The following is a 16,662-nucleotide window of genomic DNA, read 5'->3' on the forward strand; positions in this document are numbered from 1 at the left end:
TGACAAGGGGTGTAATTCTCTATTTCCTTAATGGGTGTGCTCAAAGCAAATTGGTCACTTATTATGGACCGGAGGGAGTAATTGAAAAATAATTTCAGTTTCCAACAACTTAAATTTACAAAAAAGTAAAAAGAAAAAAAAAAAGCTTGTGCAAAATTAGTGTATTCTTGTGCTTTCAAAGATTATAAACATGTCTCGAAAAATTCTCAAGTAATTTTGTGAATGAAATTCTCTCAAAGATCCTGTCAGATAGAATGGGGATGATTCTACGGATGTTCTCCATAGTTATGTATGGATCATCACTCTCAGTCATAGTAAGATTAAGTTTTTTAACACTTCATTCATTTCTTCTTATCTTGTTTTTTTTTTTCATTTTAATTAACAGTTTTGCTATTCATACACGTAGAGACAAGTTATAGGCCAAAGAATGTGGAGTACATGCCATTGGCTCTCGCTCTTTGTAGCTCTGTCATGCGGTTCATGGTTTACCTACGCCCTCCTTGGTAGAGATCTATACATAGAAGTAAGGCTGGCAAACCGGCCTAAACGGACCTCGTGGGCCCGTCCTATGTAGGCCCGTGCTTAAACGGTCCCGTGCTTCATGAGCTTTTGGAGGTAACCGAATCAGGACCGGGACCACGAACTAATGGTCTCGAACTAAGTGGGCCGGTCCCGGACCTATGTGGGCTTAAGTGGGCCTGGACTATTTTTTTAAATTTTTTATCTAGGGCCCGGGCTCTGGCCTAAGCCCACATGGATCGGGCCCACGGGCCTAAACGGGTTGTGTTCCGGGCTATTTTTTTTTTTAATTTTTTTTTATCTAAGGCAATTTCTTGTAAATTATATTATATCATTGTGACTTAAATCTTTTAATTCAAATTTAGACACAAAAAATATTGTAAAAAGATATTCAAAGGAATGCGTTATAATTTTTATTAGTATGACATTAACAAAATATGGCCTAATCTTTCTTAGTGTTCCCCCCTCCCCGATGGAATGAGCACAACCAAGGTGCTAATACCACCATTGAGAAGAAAAAGAAACTAATCAAAATGTGCCAAAATACAAGTTACATATTAATTTTACATAGTATCTCTTACAAATTTCATAAATCCATCAAGGTTCGGAGGAATTTTCGTTGGTGGTGGCGGAAAAGAAGCTTGTTCATCACCGCTTCTGAGCGAAACTGCATCCTCCGCAAGTTCAGCTAGCATTTCTTCGTAAGCTTCGTCTACCTCTGGTTGTGATTCAGCAAGTCCAAAATTTTTTCGTTCCGAACGGATCCAATCTCTGAAAAGTACTGATTTTTCCAAGCTCTCCCTCATAGATGCTCTATAATCACCGAGTTGAAGTCTTGCTTGACTGAAAGAGCTCTCAAATGCCACTATTGAAGCTTGAATGGTTAAAATGTCTCTAGCCATCCTTGAAAGGATCGGAAAGTATTTTCCTTTGTCCTTCCACCATTCCAAAAGATTAAATGAGCCGTCGGGATTTACTTCCTCAAGTCCCTGTGACAAATAAACTTCAAGCTCATTTAGTTGTGAACAATCACTAGTGCTACAACCTTGAGAACCCCTGAATTCGGTCCAAGCAGTAAATGCTCTTAGTCCTGCATTTCTTTTAGATGATTGAGAACTAGAAGAAGAAGGAGTTGGAACATTTGGTCTAACATTATCTATTGCAATTTGATAAGCACTATAAATAATTTGAGCATTTATTTTAATTAAGGCTTGTGCGTCCGAAAGTGTAGACAACTCCTCATCTTCAAGTACTAAATCATTATAAATAGATTGATACCAATATTGAGGACCTCCTAATTTCATAGTAGGATTTAACAAGGCATCAATGCCATAAATAGGGGGAATAAGGAAAAAATATTTTTAAATTTCTTTCTCATAGAATCAATAGCTTCTTCATAAATTTCCCCACCCTCTGAAAAATAAGCAAACAAATTTGCAAGTTCTGCAAGATAAACTAAATAATTTGAAATAGTAGGATAATATTGCCCAGAAAATTTATTTGTAGCAACATGAAATCTTTCTAAAAAATCTACAAGCATTTTAACATTAGCCCAATCCGCATTTGTAAGGTGCTCATCATCATCACTTACATGAGCATTAAACATTGAGTTTATGGGGTTTCTATATTCATATGCAACAACTAAACTTTCATACATGTAATTCCATCTAGTTGGACAAGGTTTAGGAACCTTTCTTTCTCTTAGGCCAAATTCATCGCATCTTTTAAAATATTCTCTAAGTCTACTTCTACGGTTTGAATAAAAAGCCAGTGAAGAGCCATTTTAACCTTTTCAATTTCAACATTTAAAATTCTCATACCCTCACCCACAATTAAATGGTAAATATGACACATACATCTAACATGAAAAATGTTACTAAATGTAGGATTTAGTGTAATGGTAAGCTAGGCTACAACATTAGTATTACTAGTAGCATTATTCATTGAAATTGACATTATTTTATTACTAATGCAAAAATATCTACAAATATTCGTAACAGTGCTAGAAATAAACTGCCCTGTGTGACGTGAATTAATTATTCTATAAGTAATAATGCGCTTTTGCATTATCCAGTCCTCATTAATCTCATGACTTGTAACAGTAAAATAATCACAATCATTATCATCTATATCAATATCAATAATAATAGCAACATGACAATTAATATGAGTAAATAAATAGCGCAAATATTGTTCATATTTATGTTTATATTTATAAATATCGCTCTTTACGGTTGTGCGAGGCCATCCTTTATAAGTAGGATTAAAAATTCTTCTAATATAATGAACAAAGTGAGGGTTAGAAGGAAAACTATAGGTTAAGCACATAACAGTAACCATTTTTGCCAATTCTTCCCTATCTTTTCTTGGGTCATAATATAAAATACCACCGGTAACAATGTTAATTCCCGATTGAAATTGATTTGAACCGATACTAGGGTCAGGCTGACTAGGTAGACTTGTCCCCCCGGCCGCAGCTTTCATTTGATAATATTTAGCTTTATCTTGAGGGTGTATCATTATGTGTTTCCTCAAACTTCCCGTCCCCCCCGAGTAACATAGTTAAAAGCTAACTTTTTGCCACAAATTTTACATTTAGCTTTATTTTTTTCTTTTATTTGAAAAAAAATGGCCAAACAAGAGACGTTTCGGCCCATTTAGAAGGTTGTCTAGAAAAAGTAGGGGTAGTAACAAGGGGGTTAACCGGGGCATCATTTGGATTAGTTGGGTTAACTTCTGCAACAGGACTAGTGGGTTTATCGTCATCTGGTTGCGTTTCATCTAAATTTATTTTCTACTCATCTTCTTCATCAATAGTTGGATTACCATAAAGAGAATGCATATATTCATGATCTAAGTGTTCATCACCTCCAACATTATGCACATATTGACTCTCAGTAAATTATAATAAAGTATGATCACTATCAAGAATAGGAGCAGGTGGAGGGCGAGTATGGAGTTTGGGTAGGGGAGCCCGGGGAATTAGAGGAGGAATAGATTGGCCACTAGATTCACAACTCTTGGATTTTTTCTTATTTTTACTAAATGTTTTTAAGGAATATGCTATCTTAATTAATTATAATTATACAAAGCAAATAAAACAAACAAAACTATAATATTAAAACTAAAGAGTTAGAACGAGTTTACCGAATTGACGAACAACTTGTTGAAAATTAATTATCGTTGAAGACTTGAATACTTTAATTCACCAACTTTACTATTTTTCACACAAATTGCAACAATAAAGTAACCAATTATAGAAGAAAATTAGAGAGAGATTGATGATTTTGCGAGAAAAATTAAAGAATGAAGGGGTATTTATAGCTGAAAATAGGGAAAAAGTGTAATTATAAAAAGTTTGGGGGAGGGAGGGTTAAATGACTATTTTACAAAGTCCAAACAGCTATTTTTTCGGGCCAACGACCATATTTTAAACCCCCCAACAGTCAGAATTTTTTTTTGGATTTTTTTTAATTTAATAATTTAGCCGTTGGGACCGTTTGAGCCCGTTTGGGACCGGTTGAACCGACTCACTTAGGACCCGGTCCTGAGCCCAAACGGTCCGGTCCTAACGATCTTTTTGACGTAACCGGTCCACTTACAGGCCCATCTACTGGTCCCGGGCTTAAATAGTTAGGCTCGTTTAGGCCCACTACCTTAATGGGCTCGCGGGCCTGAGTTGATCCCAGGCCTAATCGGCCCACGTGCCAGCCTTACATAGAAGTATACATCTCCCTCCTTTTCCAGCTTTAATTTAAGCGAATAAAAAATCTAGAAAAATAGAGAGATAGTACACTTAACATCTATGAATAAATCCCTTCAAGGAGAGCACAAGTAAACCAAAAACATAAGATAGAACTACCACACGACGATACATACTGATGTAAAGAATTTAATCAGTAAAAAGACACTACTTCAAGGAGCAAAAATAGTTATAGTATGGTATATTAGAATATTTTCTCCACAAAGCAAATATTTAGATGCCTCATTTGTTAATAAGGACAACAAAGAATTTAGAATTTTCCATATGATGATAAACTGTGAAGAAGAAACCATGGTATAAGTTTATGTTAAAGGGAGAGTTATGACTCTTCTACTATTTTTTAAGAGGTTATGTTTCACACACCTTTTGTACATGTATTTTGTTATTGGATATTAATATATGATGTAAGATATATGTTGGAAATTAAATCAAGATTAATTAGTATTCTTAAGTTATCTAGGATTTGGTATTTACTAGTTTATTTAATTTATGTCTAATTAGGATTCATAGCCCAAATCATGTAGGAATAAGTTTTCTAGATTATAGTCAATTTTGGTTTTGTAGTATTATAAATAGGGGTGTTACTATATATTTTCTATTGTAGAGAGGTAACTACGACGTAGAGAGATTCAAGAGTTTATGAGTTGTGAAAAAACTGTCCTACCAAGTTCTCTCCCTAGTTTAATAAATTTCTTCTATATAGCTTTTGCTAAATTTCTTGCTTGTGTCTAAATTGTTCTTTGGGGTATTTCAATCCTTTCAAATTGGTATCAAAGCCTGCGCGAGATCATGTCAGAGCTGGTAGGAAATCCAAAAAAAAAAATGGATACTCTATTACCTAATTTTCCTATTTTTGTGTTTGAGGGCAAAAGTAATTTTGAAACTTGGTATTAACAGATGATTTTTTTTAAGGATATTGAATTATGGTCCGTCATTGATGAATGATTTGAGGAACCCCTAGAAGGCACAACATTGACGGGTGATGCAACTATGCAATTGGAGAAGAAAATACATTTAGATTATAAGGTACATTACTATCTCGCCATCAAAGTCGATTTGTATATATCTAAAAAATATTTGTATGCAAAGTCATCAAAGGAGGCTTGGACAATCTTGGTGAAGTCATATCGAAAAGTTGCTGACATAAAAAAGGAGAAACTGCAAGAGTTTAGGAGTCAATTTGAGTTGGCTCATATGGGACCAACAGAGTCTGCCAAAGAATTTTTTACGAGAATTGAAGAAATAGTCAATGGTCTAAGGATCAATGGAGAAGTATTGTATGAAGTTAAAATTGTTGAAAAAGTATTGCAGTCTCCAAGTTTAAAGTTTAACAACAAGAAAGTTATTCTTGAGGCTACCAAAGATCTTAACACTCTCGGACTTGATGATTTAGAAGGTGAATTGTTGACATATGAGAGATCACTAAATCAACAAAAAGATGAGACATTGGAGGAGGCATCACGAGAAAAGGATGATCAACCAAAAGAAAAAGAAGACACATCAAATCTGGCGAAGATAAATCAAGAAGGCCAAAATTCTGAAACAGAGGAAAAAATAAGAGAAAGTACATGCAATTTTTGTTGTAAAAGAGATAATATTGAATGCAAAGGAAAGTCAAATAATATTCAAATTGATCTTTCAAAAATTCATTCGATTGATAAAAATGCTGATTTAGTTGCAAGGGATGCCAGCCCAAATGAGGTTAGTATTTCAAAAGAAAAGTTGTTTGATGGTATTGAAGATGAACCAAGTAATGAAAGAAGCAAGATGGTTCATCAAGAGAAAGTTTCCAATGATCCACCCAAGTTTGAGGCAGAAATAGCTTGGGGTCCAGAACCACAACAACGCATGATTATAGATATCGAAGATAAAATAAATTTTATGCCATTGTTCGAGATTACATGTTTCAAGGAGCAAGACGAAATATCTATTGGTGGCATTAATCTACAACCTATTCAATTGGAGTTGAATGGGTGTACAAGTCCAACTACAAAGTAACTAAAGAAATAGATGATTTCAAAGTAAAGAAAAATTATATTGATGATATTTTGAAGGGATTTACCATGGTTAAAGATAAATCATATATGGCCAATATTGAAGGAAAACTGATGTTAACTAAAGACGATACTCGCGACTTTGTTGATGCAACATATTTTAAGGAATTGGTGGAGAATCTAAAGTACTTGACTTCTACAAGGCTTGATGTTACTCATTGACATGCTCAAGTTTGAAGATCTTGGTTTAAGAGAGGCTGTTGGAAATTAAACCAAGATTAATTAGTATTCCTAAGTTGCCTAGAATTTGGTATTTACTAATTTATTTAATTTATGTCTAATTAGGATTCATAACCCAAATCATGTAGGAATAAGTTTTCTAGATTATAGTCAATTTTGGTTTTGTAGTATTATAAATAGGGGTGCTACTACATATTTTTTATTGTAAAGAGGTAGCTACGACGTAGAGAGATTCAAGAGTTTATGAGTTGTGAAAAAACCGTCCTACCAAGTTCTCTCCCTAGTTTAATAAATTTCTTCTATATAGCTTTTGCTAAATTTCTTGCTTGTGCCTAAATTGTTTTTCGGGATATTTCAATCCTTCAATATACACCCAACCCCACCCTTAAGGTGACTTTGATTAAAAAGGAGTACCTCATTTGTTAGATATATATTATTCTTTGAGTAAAATAATAATATTACAAAATTAAACACTATTTCAGAGACATGGTTTAGTAAAAATAAACAAAATTTTCATAAGCTTTACATTTACTTTGAAGTCCGTATAATGTGGATTTGTGTACATAAGACATGATAGGTTTGCTTTCACAATAATTTTGCTCTTCATTCTGTTTATATGTGCAAAAGGCATAATCAGTACTTGGGTTGACCATATTCACTATCTTGTACCAATCTCAACTTGATAAAGTTACCACCAAATTTTCATGGCAGATAACTCACTTGTGGACACTAATGCTAAGTTAGCGTTTGGACATATATTAATTGAAATTTGAATTTTTTTTAAACTTGGGCTGAAAAATAATTTCTTTAAAGTTGAAGTTGTGTTTGAACATGCATTTTATTTGAAAAAAGTTGAAGTTTTGTGAGTGAAAGAAAAGATTTTCACCCAAAGCTGGCCCAAAGTAGTTTTTGAAAGTTGGATTTTTTTTTCTTTCAAAAACTAATCAAATTTCATGAACAAATAGTGTTTTCAATTTTTTTGTGAAAAAATATAAAAAAAATATGTCCAAACGGGAGCTAAATACATAACTAAAGCATAAATAAATGAGTAAATTTGAATTGGCGAATGTCATGATCAAATCTACTCAGATAAGAAAAGTACAAATTGTATTTTTGTTGGCATAGGACATACATTAGTGATCAGTAGATTAAATGATATTCCTTGACTTGATTAACAGACAATTGTTCCTTACTTGTTCTCCTCTTCATCCATTATATCACTAGGTGTTCTGTTCTGCCATTTGTTTCCGTTAGACACAAAACGAAACAACCACATATTGCTATGCCTACACCAAAAGAAAACCACTTGTTGCTCCGACCAACTGCGATGAGCATGGGACTGAAGGCTCCTTCCGAGAACCATCACTTGTCTCACCATTGCCACAGCCGAGTTCTTCACACGTCAGGAGAAGTTCCAACGTGTAGATCAATAGAATGCTAAATGATATACACGCGCTAAAATATGAAATCAATCCAACCCCTATTTGCCATACTTTGAACTTTCCTCCCTCAATTATAAAACAACCTATGCTATAAAGTCCAGGGGCGAAGCTGTGTGGGGTCAAGGATGGTCACCATTAGCCGATTTGATAAAAATATAGACTTTGAATACTTTTATTGAATTTCCTAGCTTTGCTACTGATAAAGTCTACTTAGCACAGTAAATCCTAGTAGGGACCCTTCTTACTAAGTTTCCCCATACGGAAAAGAATCAAGATGGAAATTTGGATAATGCATTCAATGTTGAGGTTCTAAACTTTGTTTAATCAAAGCAAAAACTCTTCTCTAGTACACTAATTAGCAAACAATAATGTTATTTCCTTGCTTTCCTCTTCCTCCATGGTATATCACTAAGTGTTCTGCCTTTGGTTTCTGGCAACCACACAACAAAAAGACCGCATGTTACTATGCTCAATCCAAATTGGTTACCGTATAAGATAATGTCTGTCTCATCATTGCCATTGCTGAGTTCCTCACACATGTAGGAAATAATTCCAATGCATAGATCAAGAGAACATCAACTGCTGTACAAGCACTGAAATATGAAATCAATTCAAGTCCCATTTGCAACAACTTGAAGTACTTGTCACCTTCAACACCCTATGCTACATATTCCACTTAACATAGCAAATCCTAAAAGTGATCTTTTCCTACTTAATTTCCCAATTAGGAAAAATGTCACTAAAGAAGCTGGCAATTCAGATAACGCATTCAACGTATTGCTTAAGTAGAGATTATTAAAAGCTAAATTCTCAACTGCTAATGGCATACCATAATACACAACACCAAAGCCAAAACCAACACATATTACCATAACTAATCGACGAAATGCCCAATTCTTTTCCATTAACATCTTGATAGCTGAATAAAGATTGATTACTTCCTCTTTTTTGATGATGCATCTCATCGAAGAAGTATTAGGCATGTGCCTCATAAAAGTTTCTTTGGTTTGGTAGCCAACCTTGTTGAATTGGTTTGGTTAGGTAGCCAACCTTGTTGAATTAGTTTGGTTTGGTAGCCAACCTTGTTGAATTTCTTTGGTTTGGTAGCCAACTTTGTTGAATTGTAAAAAATGTGTGTAAATTGTCAAATATTGTAGGTTTTAGAGAGTGAAGCTTTGGCTATAAAAGGAGAGCTTCAACTCTCATTTTTTCATACCAACAAAGAGAGAAAGAAAGAGTGAGGTTTCACAGACAAGGTATAAGAAAATAGTCTGTGAGGAAAATAGAGAGTGAGCGATATTGTAGTGAGGTGGGAATATCAAAAGAGGGTTATTTCTTTTGAGTGTTGTAGTGGTCTTTGGAGTATTTATCTCCGACCTACAAAGTGTAAAATTCCTTACTATAGTGATATCAGTTGCTCCTCTCGGGGCCGTGGTTTTTTCCCTTATTAAAAGGGTTTTCCACGTAAAAATCTTGGTGTCGTTGTTACTCTTTTATTCTTGTTAATTAACGTATCTCGGTGCTATATTATTATTCCGTTTTTATTACCGTGAATATTATTTCTGTGGGGGTTTATTCCCAACAACTGGTATCAGAGCACAGGTTCTGCTCGTTCACTGAAATACTATTCACTATCGATAGTACTATACTCGGCGAAAAATAAAAATATCCGGAGTAAAGTACGAGGTAGCAAAATTCAATAGAGATAACAGTTTCTCAACATAGCAAAGAAGGATGAGGGATCTGCTCATCCAACAAGGATTACACAAGGTACTAGATGCTGATGCCAAAAAGTCTGATACCATGAAAGCTGAGGATTGGGCTGACTTGGATGAAAGAGCTGCTAGTGTAATCAGGTTGCACTTATCAGATGATGTGGTAAATAACATCATTGATGAAGATACTGCACGTAGAATTTGGACAAGGTTGGAAAGCCTATACATGTCCAAAATACTGACAAATAAATTGCACCTGAAGAAGCAGTTATACGCCCTACATATGGGTGAAGGAATGAATTTTTTTGTCACATTTAAATGTGTTTAACAGACTAATCACACAACTTGCCAACCTCGGAGTGAAAATCGAGGAAGAAGATAAAGCCATCTTGCTATTGAGCTCGTTGCCATCTTCGTACGATAATTTGGCAACAACCATCCTGCACGGTAAGACTACTATTGAGTTGAAAAATATCACATCGGCTCTTTTACTCAATGAGAAGATGAGAAAGAAGCCTGAAAATCAAGGACATGCTCTTATCACAGAAGTTAGAGGCAGGAGTTATCAAAGGAGTTCGAACAACTATGGTAGATCCGGAGCTCGTGGGAAGTCAAAGAACCGATCCAAATCAAGATCCAGAAATTGGTACAATTGTGATCAACCAGGTCACTTCAAAAGAGATTGCCTAAATCCAAGGAAGGGCAAAAATGAAACCAGTGGCCATAAGAATGACGACAACACAACCGCCATGGTGCAAAACAATGATAATGTTGTCCTCTTTATAAATGAGGAAGATGAATGCATGCACCTATCAGGTCCAGAGTCGGAATGGGTGGTTGACATAGCAGCATCTTACCATGCCACACCGATAAGAGATCTTTTTTGCAGATATGTAGCAGGTGATTTCGACACAGTGAGAATGGGTAACACAAGTTACTCAAAAATTGCGGGGATTGGTGATATTTGTATCTAGACAAATGTTGGATGCACATTGGTTCTAAAGGATGTGCGTCATGTACCTGATTTGCGGATGAACTTGATCTCGGGAATTGCTTTAGACCGAGATGGATACGAGAGCTATTTTGCAAATCAAAAGTGGAGACTCACTAAGGGATCATTGGTGATTGCAAAGGGAGTTGCTCGTGGCACGTTGTACACGACAAATGCAGAAATATGCCAAGGTGAATTGAACGCGGCACAAGATGAGATTTCTACAGATTTGTGGCACAAAAGAATGGGTCCTATGAGCGAGAAGGGATTACAGATTCTTGCCAAGAAATCACTTATTTCTTATGCCAAAGGTACAACGGTAAAACCTTGTGACTACTGTTTATTTGGTAAGCAACATAGAGTCTCATTTCAGACATCGTCTGAAAGAAAATTAAATATACTTGATTTAGTATATTATGATGTTTGTGGCCCAATGGAAATTGAATCAATGGGCGGTAACAAATATTTTGTTACTTTTATTGATGATTCTTCACGAAAATTATGAGTTTATATTTTGAAAACCAAAGATCAGGTGTTGCAAGTTTTCCAGAAGTTTCATGCTCTAGTAGAAAGAGAGACGGGTCGAAAGCTAAAGCATCTCCGAAGTGACAATGGAGGTGAGTACACTTCAAGGGAATTTGAAGAGTATTGTTCAATTCATGAGATCAGACATGAAAGACAGTTCCTGGAACCCCGCAGCACAATGTCATAGCCGAGAGGATGAACCGCACCATTGTGGAGAAGGTGAGAAGTATGCTTAGAATGGCTAAACTACCTAAGTCATTCTGGGGTGAAGCAGTTCAGGAAACCTGTTACTTGATCAATAGGAGTCCATCAGTTCCGTTGGCGTTTGATATCCTAGAAAGAGTTTGGATCAACAAGGAGGTGCCCTACTCGCATCTGAAGGTGGTCAGTTGTAGAGCTTTTGCACATGTACCAAAAGAGCAGAGAACAAAGTTGGATGATAAATCTGTTCCCTGCATATTTATCGGATATGTAGATGAAGAGTTCGGGTACAAATTGTGGGATCCTGTAAAGAAGAAGGTCATCAGAAGCAGAGATGTAGTCTTCCGAGAAAGTGAAGTTGGAACTGCTGCCGATATGTTAGAAAAGGCGAAGAATGGTATAATTCCTATCTTTTTTACTATTCCTTCTACTTCTAACAATCCCACAAGTGCAGAAAGTACGACCGACGAGGTTGCCGAGCAGGGGGAGCAACCTTGTGAGGTTATTGAATAGGGGGAGCAACTTGATGAAGGTGTCGAGGAAGTGGAGCACCCCACTCAAGGAGAAGAACAACCTCAACCTCTGAGGAGATCAGAGAGGCCAAGGGTAGAGTCATGCAGGTACCCTTCTACAGAGTATGTCCTCATCAGTGATGAGGGGGAGCCAGAAAGTCTTAAGGAGGTGCTGTCCCATCCAGAAAAGAACTAGTGGATGAAAGCTATGCAAGAAGAGATTGAATCTCTACAGAAAAATGACACTTACAAGCTGGTTGAACTTCCAAAGGGTAAAAGACCACTCAAATGCAAATGGGTCTTTAAACTCAAGAAAGATGGAAATGACAAGCTGGTCAGATACAAAGCTCGATTGGTGGTTAAAGGCTTCGAACAGAAGAAAGGTATTGATTTTGACGAAATTTTCTCACCTGTTGTCAAAATGACTTCTATTCGAACAATTTTGAGCCTAACAACTAGTCTAGATCTTGAAGTGGAGCAGTTGGATGTGAAAACTGCATTTCTTCATGGAGATTTGGAAGAGGAGATTTATATGGAGCAGCCAGAAGGATTTGAAGTAGCTGTAAAGAAACACATGGTATGCAAATTGAATAAGAGTCTTTATGGATTGAAGCGGATACCAAGGCAGTGGTACATGAAGTTTGACTCATTCATGAAAAGTCAAACATACCTAAAGACCTATTCTGATCCATGTGTATACTTCAAAAGATTTTCTGAGAATAACTTTATTATATTATTGTTGTATGTGAATGACATGTTAATTGTAGGAAAAGACAAGGGGCTGATAGCAAAGTTGAAGGTAGATTTGTCCAAGTCATTTGATATGAAGGACTTGGGCCCAGTACAACAAATTTTAGGGATGAAGATAGTTCGAGAGAGAACAAATAGAAAGTTATGGCTATCTCAGGAGAAGTACATTGAACGTGTACTAGAACGCTTCAACATGAAAAATACTAAGCCAGTTAGCACACATCTTGCAAGTCATCTAAATTTGAGCAAAAAGATGTGTCCTACAACAATGGAAGAGAAAGGGAACATGGCTAGAGTTTCTTATTCTTCAACAGTCGGAAGCTTGATGTATGCAATGATATGTACTAGACCTGGTATTGCTCACGCAGTTGGTGTTGTCAGCAGGTTTCTTGAAAATTCTGGAAAGGAACATTGGGAAGCAGTCAAGTGGATACTCAGGTACCTGAGAGGTACCACGGGAGATTGTTTGTGCTTTGGAGGATCTGATCCAATCTTGAAGGGCTATACAGATGCTGATATGGCAGGTGACATTGACAACAGAAAATCCACTAGTGGATATTTGTTTACATTTTCAGGGGGAGATATATCATGGCAGTCTAAGTTGCAGAAGTGTGTTGCACTTTCAACAACTGAAGCAGAGTACATTGCCGCTACAGAAACTGGCAAGGAGATGGTGTGGCTCAAACGGTTCCTTCAAGATCTTGAATTGCATCAGAAGGAGTATGTCTTCTATTATGACAGTCAAAGTGCAATAGATCTTAGTAAGAACTCTATGTACCATGCAAGGACCAAACACATTGATGTGAAATATCATTAGATTCGAGAAATGGTAGATGATGAATCTCTAAAAGTCTTGAAGATTTCTACAAGTGAGAATCCCGCAGATATACTGACCAAGGTGGTACCAAGGAACAAGTTCGAGCTATGCAAAGAACTTGTCGGCATACACTCAAATTAGAAGACAGTGCTACCTCCTCTAGATGAATGAGACTGAAGGGGGAGATTGATGATGTCCATCTCATTGAAGAAGTATTAGGCATGTGCCTCATAAAAGTTTCTTTGGTTTGGTAGCCAACCTTGTTGACTTGGTTTGGTTAGGTAGCCAACCTTGTTGACTTGGTTTGGTTAGGTAGCCAACCTTGTTGAATTTCTTTGGTTTGGTAGCCAACTTTGTTGAATTGTGAAAAGTGTGTGTAAATTGTCAAATATTGTAGGCTTTAGAGAGTGAAGCTTTGGCTATAAAAGGAGAGCTTCAACTCTCATTTCTTCACACCAACAAAGAGAGAAAGAAAGAGTGAGGTTTCACAGACAGGGTATAAGAAAATAGTCTGTGAGGAAAATAGAGAGTGATCGATATTGTAGTGAGGTGAGAATATCAAAAGAGAGTTATTTCTTTTGAGTGTTATAGTGGTCTTTGGAGTATTTTACTCGGACCTACAAAATGTAAAATTTCTTACTATAGTTCCTCTCGGGGCCGTGGTTTTTTCCCTTATTAAAAGGGTTTTCACGTAAAAATCTTGGTGTCATTGTTACTCTTTTATTCTTGTTAATTACCGTATCTCGGTGTTACATTATTATTCCGCTTTTATTACCGTGAATATTATTTCTGTGGGGGTTTATTCCCAACATTTTTGTTCTATGACATAAATCCATTGAGGGGATTCACGAACAAAGAAATGGACTAAGAACGAGTAGAAAACTGCAGGGAGACAAGTCCAGAGATAAATAAGTCTCCAGGAAGATCCTCTGGTTATAAATGCAATGGCTGGTAAAGTAAGAAATCCTATAGTGAAAAAAAAGTAGCCAAGGATCCCAACTTGACTTTGCCATTGATTTGTGACAAGCTCTGTGGCCAAGACAAGAGAACTAGTGCCAATTGTAGCTCTTCCACATCCAGAAAGAAACCTCAAGAATGAATACATCCATATGTTGGTAGAAAAAACAGTAACTGTTCCACTAATAGACATGAAAGAACCAACATGTTTTTCCTGCCAAGTGAAGAGTCAGCGAAGGTAGTGAGAAGGAAACCTCCTGTAAGCAGATGCACAACTAGAGTGTCAAGAGTGGATTCAATTGAATTAACCAATCAGTGGCGGACCCAAGTGGTGGCTAGCGGGTTCAACTGAACCCACTTCACAAAAAAATAATACTATGTATATGTATAAATTAGAATTAAAGTTGTGTAAATTTTGTATAAATATTTATTTGAACCCACTTGACAACTACTATTTTACGACTAAAATTATATACTTCTAAGATTGAATCCGTTTGCACAAAATTCTGGGTCCGTCACTGTAACCAATCATGCATATTTAGCATGTAATATAGATATATATGCAGAAAATCTTGATAAGTAGTATAAATATTACTCCATTCCTTTTGTTTTATTGTGAAAGAAGAAAGAAAGAGTTTCAAAACTTATAGTTGTTGGACTAAAACGACCCAAAATAATACTCTTAACATTATGTGATATTATTTGTTTTGGGTCACGCCCCCACGGTTTTCTCCAAAAGACCTCGCATCATTAAGAGTATCCAACTCTTTATAAGTAGCTTTTTTGCTTTTCTACTTTGCAGGTAAGACTTTGTTCATACATATCCAACAGTAGTCTTAGTTCTTAATTATCCTATGATATTTCTAGGCTATGAAATCATGTCATTAAGGTTAAATGATAAGGTTAAAGTTAAATCATTTCGAAGTATAAAAAAATGAAGTACTCCTTCTGTTCCAGTTTATGTAAATCTATTTCCTTTTTGGTCCGTTCCAAAAAGAATGATCCCTTTCTAAATTTGATAACAATTTAGCTTAAACTTACAATTCTACCCTTAATGAGAAGCCTTTATAACCACACAAATACTCTGGGCCCCATTTTGACTTGTTTAGGATCACAAATTCCAAAAGTCTTTATTTTTTCTTAAACTCCGCGCCCAGTCAAACAGGTTCACATAAATTGAAATGGAGGGAGTAATATTTTTTTGAAACAGACTAAAATAGAAAGAGTTTATCATATTGAAACATAATTAAACTTTTAGATGAGATGGACATCACATAATGTCAACATGAGAGCAGGCAACGTCTTAGTTTCTATTCTCACCGCCACCTATTATCAAAGACAATTTTCACGTGTTTGGCCCATAATAAAGAATCGGTTCGACATGCAGGTTCCATAATTAAGAAATTAATTAAATGTCTAAGCTTTTAAATATGGTGGTCATATACAACTTCAACATGTCATGTAAAGTGAAACTGGTAAATTCAAAACAATGAACCTATTAAATTTAAATTATGGATCCATGATATTTACCAGTAAGACGTCCCATGAAGAAGGAAGAAGCAGGAAGACCAGTAATAATTGAACCATCACACTGTAAAGACCACTCTGAAATAACTGAAGTATGAGCTGCTAAATCCCATGCCCATGAATCCTTTGGAAGATTACAAACATTCTTGTTGAAAGAGTTGCAGTCTGATGAAGAAGAAGAAGAAGGAGGAGGAGGAGATGTGCAATGCCAAGATGGCTGTGCATCAGTGAAAGCACTTATGAATGTTTGTTGAACATCGAAAAACCATGCTAAAGAGACAAGGATGGCTTGCAAGAACTGAGCCCAATTTCCAAATTCATCTCCCTGCATAATGCACCTTTCTATTATTGGCCAGCTTAGTGATGGTTCAACCATTTTTCTTTTTTGGAGATTATTTGGAGACTTGTATATGAAATGGCAAAATGGTATGTCAAGTTTTTGCCTTACTTTTCTTTTTCTTGTTTGGTCTGTTTCTAACGGGAACCAACTGCTTTTTTATAATCTATTATGGGCCCGTTTGGCCATTAAAAAAAGTTTTTTACTTTTTTTTTCTCCGGAATTAGTGTCTTACCATTAAAATTTCAAATTTCACTTAAAGTTATTTTAGAATATTTTAAAAAATTTAAAAACTCCAAAAAGTTATTTTTCAAACTTTTTGCTTCAAATCACTCAGAAAAAATCAAAACCAGTTCCAAATTGTATTCATGT

The 16,662-nt window shown here is 35.9% G+C and overlaps 1 protein-coding gene across 1 annotated transcript; it reads right to left on the reverse strand.

Moving 5' to 3' along the window:
* Positions 1–7,585: 7,585 nt before the first annotated feature.
* LOC107768990 (organic cation/carnitine transporter 3-like) lies at positions 7,586–16,408 on the reverse strand. The gene is made up of 2 exons (XM_016588162.2): positions 15,957–16,408; positions 7,586–7,909 (listed from the first exon to the last, which is right to left on the reverse strand). Exons 1-2 carry the CDS (start codon positions 16,327–16,329, stop codon positions 7,803–7,805), a joined length of 480 nt encoding a protein of 159 aa, XP_016443648.1. The 5' UTR covers positions 16,330–16,408; the 3' UTR covers positions 7,586–7,802.
* Positions 16,409–16,662: the final 254 nt, after the last annotated feature.

Source organism: Nicotiana tabacum, chromosome 7, assembly GCF_000715075.1.
Source record: "Nicotiana tabacum cultivar K326 chromosome 7, ASM71507v2, whole genome shotgun sequence".
In the NCBI taxonomy this organism is placed as follows: domain Eukaryota; kingdom Viridiplantae; phylum Streptophyta; class Magnoliopsida; order Solanales; family Solanaceae; genus Nicotiana; species Nicotiana tabacum.